Source organism: Ostreococcus tauri (assembly GCF_000214015.3).
Source record: "Ostreococcus tauri WGS project CAID00000000 data, contig chromosome 03, whole genome shotgun sequence".
NCBI classification, from domain to species: domain Eukaryota; kingdom Viridiplantae; phylum Chlorophyta; class Mamiellophyceae; order Mamiellales; family Bathycoccaceae; genus Ostreococcus; species Ostreococcus tauri.
In genome coordinates this window covers 671,110-678,616 of record NC_014428.2, presented here as the reverse complement: position 1 = coordinate 678,616, position 7,507 = coordinate 671,110, and the positions used below count along the sequence as shown (strand labels likewise).

The 7,507-nt window shown below is 61.7% G+C and overlaps 6 protein-coding genes across 6 annotated transcripts; 3 read left to right on the top strand and 3 right to left on the bottom strand.

The window, feature by feature from the left end:
* Positions 1–33: 33 nt before the first annotated feature.
* On the top strand, positions 34–246 carry OT_ostta03g04100 (unnamed product; the record flags this gene model as incomplete). The annotated part of the gene is made up of 1 exon (XM_022984843.1): positions 34–246. One exon carries the CDS (start codon positions 34–36, stop codon positions 244–246), a length of 213 nt encoding a protein of 70 aa, XP_022838568.1.
* Positions 247–352: 106 nt separating this feature from the next.
* OT_ostta03g04090 (Forkhead-associated (FHA) domain) lies at positions 353–1,183 on the top strand (the record flags this gene model as incomplete). The annotated part of the gene is made up of 1 exon (XM_022984842.1): positions 353–1,183. One exon carries the CDS (start codon positions 353–355, stop codon positions 1,181–1,183), a length of 831 nt encoding a protein of 276 aa, XP_022838567.1.
* Positions 1,184–1,249: 66 nt separating this feature from the next.
* Positions 1,250–2,110, bottom strand: OT_ostta03g04080 (Protein of unknown function DUF1749; the record flags this gene model as incomplete). The annotated part of the gene is made up of 1 exon (XM_003078263.2): positions 1,250–2,110. One exon carries the CDS (start codon positions 2,108–2,110, stop codon positions 1,250–1,252), a length of 861 nt encoding a protein of 286 aa, XP_003078311.2.
* Positions 2,111–2,452: 342 nt separating this feature from the next.
* On the top strand, positions 2,453–3,088 carry OT_ostta03g04070 (Protein of unknown function DUF2214, membrane; the record flags this gene model as incomplete). The annotated part of the gene is made up of 1 exon (XM_003078262.1): positions 2,453–3,088. The coding sequence occupies one exon, from the start codon at positions 2,453–2,455 to the stop codon at positions 3,086–3,088; it is 636 nt and encodes a 211-aa protein (XP_003078310.1).
* An 85-nt stretch (positions 3,089–3,173) lies between these two features.
* Positions 3,174–4,739, bottom strand: OT_ostta03g04060 (RNA (C5-cytosine) methyltransferase; the record flags this gene model as incomplete). The annotated part of the gene is made up of 1 exon (XM_003078261.2): positions 3,174–4,739. The coding sequence occupies one exon, from the start codon at positions 4,737–4,739 to the stop codon at positions 3,174–3,176; it is 1,566 nt and encodes a 521-aa protein (XP_003078309.2).
* Positions 4,740–4,874: 135 nt separating this feature from the next.
* Positions 4,875–7,286, bottom strand: OT_ostta03g04050 (unnamed product; the record flags this gene model as incomplete). The annotated part of the gene is made up of 1 exon (XM_003078260.2): positions 4,875–7,286. The coding sequence occupies one exon, from the start codon at positions 7,284–7,286 to the stop codon at positions 4,875–4,877; it is 2,412 nt and encodes an 803-aa protein (XP_003078308.2).
* Positions 7,287–7,507: the final 221 nt, after the last annotated feature.

The window sequence follows — 7,507 nt, the reverse complement described above, 5'->3', positions numbered from 1 at the left end:
GCCGGCCTAGGGCTCGACGCCGAGGCGCAGGCCATGTCGGCGTACGCGGATATGATCGATACATCCATCGGGGGCGATGGCGCGCTGAGCGACGACGAAGCCGCGGCGTTGGCGACGGGTGGGACGATGGACGCCGAGAGCACGGCGAGGCGCGCGCGCGGACCGCTCGCCGAGGCGTTCGAGCTGTTTAAAGCGTTGTCCAAGGGAGCGCACATCGTGCAGAGCGACGACGGGCGAACGATGTGATTGGGTTATTTTCGCGCGCGCGCGTCGATTCGGGAGACGAGGGATGGACGCGAACGTGGCGCGACGACCGTCAGAGCGCGACGCGCGTCGCGCGAATCCGCGAGCGATGGCCTTCGTTCTCGCGTACGGCGCGCGCGAAATCGTCGTCCCGAGCGAGGGCGCCGGCGTTGTGGTCGGTCGACATCGCGATTGCGCCCTGAGAGCCGGTTCCGACGGCGACGCGACGACGAGCCGGCGACACGCGGAGTTTCGAACGAGAGCCGACGCGTGCGAGGCGAGAGACTTGGGGAGCGCGCACGGCACGAGATTCGCGCAGCGCGACGGCGTCGTGGTCGAGGTGACGTCCACGTGGACGCGCGTGTGCGGGAGAGACGACGGCGAGCGGGTGGTGACGCTCGGGAAGGGGGCGACGGAGATTACGGTTAGATTTCGGTTCGAAGACGACGGGAGCGAGACGGAGCGCGATGATGATGATGAGAGCGAAACGGAGGATGCGGCACCGAAAACGATGGTGATGGACGACGGGGAGATGGCTCGGAGCGATAGACGACGTGGGCAGACGGAGACGCTGGGGGAGGCGGAGACGGTGACGATTGGGGTGGGACGGACGAGACGCGACGCTGACGGGAACGCGAGCAGACGCGATGTGGACGACGGCGGGGAGAATTTCAAGCGATTCAAGAAACAATACGTCGTTGGTTTGTTCGAGAAGAGTGACTCACCGAAAAAGAAAAAGGCGATATCGCCTCGAAGAAGAGCCCCGGAGCCGTGTGCAAACGTGTACGAGCACACGGCGGAGGAGATCGAGCGGCTCAGGGCTGAGCGCGAGGCCGAGGTAGACGCTGAAGTCGAGGCAGACAAGCTCTTTGACATAGGGCTACCGAGCTCCAAAAAGCAGGCGCCAGCGAAGCGTAAGACGCCCGCAAAGAGAAAGTGAAAAAGATACGCCCACGCCTATAGAACACAGAACAGTAATTTTACACACACCGGTAGCGGGCAATGCTCACGTGAAGACGAACTCGACGAATCCCGGCACATCTTCCTCCCGCATGTCGCTCAAATCGTGATTGGCGGCGATAAAGTGCGCGCGCGCGCTCTTCGATACGCGCTCAAAGCTTGTTCGAACGCGCTCAGCGTGCGCCAACACGGTGGACGCGTCGTACGGCACGTACTCATCGAGCGTGGAAACGACCAATCGTACGTCCACGTGCGCGCAACCGGTGAGTCTAGGAATCTTCGACGCGTCCTCGCGCGTGCCATCGAAGAGGTCGAGCGAAAACCAATCGTCGTCTCCGCCTGGTTTTGCGAGCGAGAGAAATCGCCGAGCAGTCGTCGCCACGCCGTACGTCCCGGGCGTTTCCTTCGGCATCAGCTCATCCGGTGCCATCGCTTCCGCTCGCTCGATCGCCTGTGCCATGGCCTCGCGTCCCGCGTCCTTTTCGTACCAATCCCGATCCGAGACACCCGCTTGAAGCACGACGCGCTTCACCGCTTTCGACGTCTCGTACCCGCGCGCAATAAAGTGACAAATGCTCTGACACCCCGTCGAGTGCCCCAAGAGCGCGATCTCCCGCGCGCTCGGCCTCGTTGACATCACGTGCGCGATCACCGCGTCGATATCTCTGGCGTCATCGTCCAGCGTGCACGTCCCGTACCGATCGTAGCTCGACGACAGCTCAAACCGAACCAACGCCCAGCGTCGCTCCTCGCACGCCCGCGAGAGCGCCGAACCCTCGCTCGCGCCGTACGCCAACGACTCCGGCCCATCGGTGAGCCCTGGGATCACGATCAACGCCCCCACGGGCGCCGTCGTCGCCCCCGAGATCGTCACCGCGCGCGCGCCCACCGCACCCTCTCCACCCATCGCGCGCGTTATCCACCCGCGCCCGCGCCTCGAGCGCCTCGCCGCGCCCGCGCGCGCCGACGTCGACCCCGGCGCGTCGTCCCGCCGCGCCGGCGCCCCTCGCGCGCGCGTCGGTGGTCCTCCCGCGCCCTCGGACGGGGGTTCTGTGACGCGCGGTGCGGCGTGACGTCACACCACGTCGCCATGCGCGCGCACGCCATGCGCGCGCTCGCCCCCGCGCGCGTCGCGCGATCGACCGCGGCGTCGAAGACGGTTCGTCGCGTCGCCCTCGCGCGCGCGACGACCGAGTCGCGGCGCGCGCGCGCTCGAGAGGGCGTCGTCTCGACCGATGACGCGACGACGATGAAGAAAACGGTGGCGATCGCCCCGGCGGTGCTCGGGATGTGCGCCGCGGGCGCGGCGGAGGCGGCGGTGGACCCGGTGGCGAGCGCGTTTGCGGCGTACGGACACTATCTCGGTCTCGTCTTGGTCGTCGGTGCGTTGACGACGGAGCGATTGACGGTGAAGGCGAACATGAGCGAGGACGAGGAGCAACGCTTGGTGATCGCGGATAGCGTGTACGGAATCGCGGGCGTCCTCGTGCTGTACACCGGGTATCTGCGGGCGACGGAGTACGGTAAGGGGTGGGAGTTCTACGCGCACGAGCCCATCTTTTGGGTGAAGATGTGGTTGTTCACCGTCATGGGGTCGAGCTCGTTGTTTCCGACGATTAAGATTATTCAGCGCGCGGCGGCCAAGGCCAAGGGTGAGGTGGAGCCGATGAGCGAGAAGCTCGCGAATCGTATCACCAAGGTTGTGAACGGTGAGTTGCTCGCGATCGGGTCCATTCCGCTCGCGGCGGCGCTCATGGCGCGCGGCGTCGCGTACGCCCCGGATATGTCGTGGCAAGCGGGCGCCGCTCCGATCGCGCTCACCTCCGTCGCGCTCGGCGTGAAGTACGTCAAGGAGGCGCTCACGTGGGAGGAAGATTCCGCGTAATTTATTCTCCCGCTCGATGGCTCGAATCATCTCTAAGAAATTGATCTATTCTACCGTAGACTACAAGTACAACAACTAACTACCGTCACCGAAATAGTGGCGCCGGCTTTCCTCCCTTTGACTTCTTTTTCGCGTACACAGGTTGCGCGATCGTCGCGTGTTTCATGGACCTCTTCTTTTTGTCGCGCTCGGACTCCGCTTTCGCCGCGGCAGCGTTCGGATTCGACGGGGGAAGCTCGCATCCTTTGCTACGTGTCCGCTCGACGTCTCGCTCGAAAACTGCGACAAAGAAGCCTTCCATATCGTCTTCAGTCGGATCCGCTCGAATGAGACAGCGCGCTTGGGATTCCGACAGTCCATCAATAGCTATGCCTCTGCGATGCCACGCGGGAAGGGCGTGCACTAGTTTGAAGCCGCGCTCGTTCGCGGCGCCCATTACGTCACGGACAACTTCCTCATTCTCCTTTTCATACACACTGCACGTGCTGTACGACACGCGCTGGACCTCTGGAAAGTTAAAAGCGTGCGTCAACGCCTTCTTCTGAAACGCTGCGAGCTTCTCGACGCGATCGTGGTCCGCCGCGTCGACTTCGTTCTCATCATCGTTGTCATCGCACAACGCCTCTCGAAGCATTATGTCTCCTCTGTTCACCTCAGTGCCCGATCCCGAGCACGAGGGATCGAGCAAGAGCGCACGAACGCTCGCGTACTGCTGATTCGCTGGATCAACCGTGAGGAAATCCTGACACTTCGCCCGAATGATCGCGTGACTTCCCGTGGTCGTCGCGTTCTCTTTCAGTCGCTTTAACCGCTTCGCGTCGGCGTCAAACGCGTACACACCTCCCTCTCTTCCGACCATCGCAGCGAGCTGCGTGGTCTTGTTCCCCGGCGCCGCGCATCCGTCGATACACGCCCATCCGCGCTCCGGGGCGAGCGCGGCCGCGGGCAAGCAACTCGCCCGTCCTTGGAGCACCACCCCGCCGCTCTTCACCAAGCGATGCGCGTGCAAATCCGTCCCCGCAGGGAATACCAACAACGTATCGATCAGCGCGTCCACGTCACACTCGAACCCATCGCCCCTAAACACCTCCAACGCATCTTTCACCGTCATCTTCAGCGTGTTCACTCGCGCCGTGCGCGAATATCGAACGCTCGCGCCTTCGCTCGCCTCGACCACGAGTTCCGAAAGCGCCTTCGCGCTCGACACCCCTCTCAGTGTCATCTCCCGCTTCAACGCCTCTCGCATCGCCTCCTCGTTCTCCCGAGCGATCGCGCACCCCTCACCTCCCTCCCATCGCTCCAATCCTCGTCCGTTTCCGAAGAGCGTCTCGTACGCGTAGACGTACGCCTCGCCGCGTCGTCGAAACGTCTCCTTTCCCTCGCTCTCGCCCGCGTCTTCGTCCACGAGCGCTCGCAAATCCTCACACGCGTCCGCGAACACGCTTTTAATCGTTCGAGCGTGTTTGATCGTCTCGCACGTCACCGCGTGCGTCGCGCGCTTGTGTCGAACGTGTGGCGCGAGCGTGCGCGCCTTGATGGAGGCACCGCGCGTGCGCGTCGCTGCGGCGGCGAAGAGGGCACCGACGGCGCGCGCGGCGTCCTCGCGGGTCTCGTTGAGGGTCACCGCGTCGGGGGCGCGCGCGCGGGACATCGGGGGCGGGGAGTGCGGTGGGGATAATATGTTCATACACGCCGCGCCCGGAGTGCTTGGAAGACGTTTCACGCCGCACGCGCGGACTGCTTGGTTGGATAGTTTTATTGAGCGAAAGCACACTCGGTGCGATGGTCACGGCTGCATCCCAGTGCACGACCCACTGGTCACGATGGCGGTGGGGGAGCCGTTCTCGCACTGTTTGCGAGGCGGGCAAGAAGAACAGCCAGAAGGACACGTCCACGCGGTGCAGGTGCACGTGCCCGAGCACGAGGGCCCCGGGCAATTGGAGCCTGTGCACGAGCACGGCGGCGGCGTGCAACCACCCCCGCCACCGCCAGTGTTGGAACCGCCGGTGTTGGAACCGCCGGTGTTGGAACCGCCGGTGTTGGAACCGCCGGTGTTGGAACCGCCGGTGTTGGAACCGCCGGTGTTGGAACCGCCGGAAGACGAAGAGCTGCCAAGGGCGACGACCAAATTTTTATCTAGATTGAGATTGAACGAGCTCGTTGATGTGTACCAGTTGCTTGAGACACTGGACAACGAAGACGCTCCCAACGTGAGAGAACCAGACGGCACGGTTGAGCGTCCGTAAGCTGCGTAGACTGCGACGTAAGGCGGCTGAATCAGGCAGTACTCAGAGTACGAGCCACCCTCATCGCACGAATTCTCTTCGAGAACGTAACCGAGATCCGGATTCGCGACGGTACCGCCGACACGCATGGAGTTGGACGCCATGAACATTGCGTTTGTTGGTCCCCACGGCGTGCTACTGCTGAAGCACGATGGGTCGCCAGATGTTTGTTCATAATCGTGCGTCGCAACGAGCTTGTAAGAAGACGTGTTATACTTGACCCATTCGTACGTGCCAGTGAGTTCTTCAAAGGCATGGCGAGGATTCACTTCTTGGCACTGAATTTCGAAGCGAGTACCGCACGACTGCGTCGGCGCTGTATATCCACCAACAGATCCACTTGCGCCATTCCCACCAGGATTGCTCACGTCGTTCTCAATCGCTCCGTTCGGGACGGCAAACTCCACGTCGGCGTAGAGTTTACCGCTGGATTTCACAAATTTCAACTTGGTCTGAGAGTTGATACCCCAACGCCACTTCTCAATGCCGTCTTCAGAGATCATTTCTTGACGGTATCCCTTGTTACCGTTGATGAGAAGGCCATCGAGAGGAGCGCCATGGGGAATGTTTGGTTCGCAGGTCGTTCGCGCGCACGTGCGGAACTGGTGACAGAGAGTCTTATCGCCCATAATACCGTATACAGAACTGGCGGCGCCGAGCTGAAGGCCCAACAGCACGAGCTTGATGACGGTGCGCTTGAACGAGCGCTTCTTCTCCGCCATAGCGTGTGCTGTCGCCGGTGCTGGCCAGTAGTTATCAACATAAAGGTCTTTAACCTGTTTCGCGGACATGATGAGCGGATACACGAACGAGAGAACGCGAATGGCCAACGCGTAATCGGTGACGGATTCATCCACCTCGGGAAGTTTCGTTGTTATCTTTGGCTCAAAGAAAGGTTCCATCAGAGCGCTGAAACCGATGCCAGCGAAGCCGATATCGAAGAAGATGGAGCTGGCTTGAAGCACCGTGAACTTATCGAGCAGTAAGAGAAAACCTCGCGTGACGATCTCCACAGTGACCCAAACGCCTTGAACGATGGGGATGCGAATATCCGTCGTCGTCGGTGTGTAGAACGAGTACAACTGCACAGCGACTCCGAAAAGACCCATGAAAGAGGAGTACCAGAGCCACATGGAATCAGGATGGTATCGATGGTTGAATGAAAATTTCTCACCGATTTTCGTCAGCGGCTGCATGATGGTTTCCCGAGGATACCTGGCGTAGTTTGGTTTACGGAGCACGTATAGCGACGTGACGATCCAAGTCACGAGCGCGAGACAAATCATAGCGAGAACACCGACGCCACCTCGTTCACGGCGATCGACATATGTCGCCTGAGCGTCGCACGCGTCCAAGAAGGCGTCGCGTTGGATGAAAGCCGACGTGGCCGACAAGGAGAGTGACGGGTGCGCGAACTTTGGTCCACGGTAGTTTGCCAACTGCCCGTCGGTATCCTCAGTCGGCAGGCACTCACGAACTTTTTTAACGTTAGACCTGCACTTGTCAAACCGAGTGAGCATTGCTTTCCAAGACGCAACAGCGTCGCTGTCACTAACTTGCGAAGAGTCTGCGTTACACGCGCCCGAGCACGCGTTCGGGCACGCATTCGCCGTGTACGTGTCCGCAAAAAACTCGACGGTTCCCCCGATATTGCACGGACCGACGCTCGGCGGGTTCCCACTACTCGTCCCACACTTGCACCAATTTTCCTTGAGCAAATCCGAGTCCGAGTACTTCGGGCATCCTCCGTCGCCCACCGTCTTCGCCAGCTCGGCGGCGAACGTCGCCATGAGCGCCAAACAAAACGTCCCCATGAGCACCGACAGCCCGAACAGCGTCCATCCCGTTCGCCGTCCCTTGGACAAGACCGTGGAATCGTCCAGGATCACCGCCTTATCCGACGTCTCCGCCATCGCGAGTCGTCCGGTCGAAGTTCCGACGATTCGAACGAGTTCCGCGAAGATTTCTCACGCGGCGAGAATTCTCACCCGTTCGACGACGCCGACGACGCTCGACGCGCGCTCGCTGGCGATCGATCGATCGAAGGTTTCGCGTTCGCGTCGCCGCGCGTTCGCGATGCGCGCGCGCGCGCGAGGGGCGCCGCGCCGGTCGATGTGGGGCCGCGGCTCGCGCC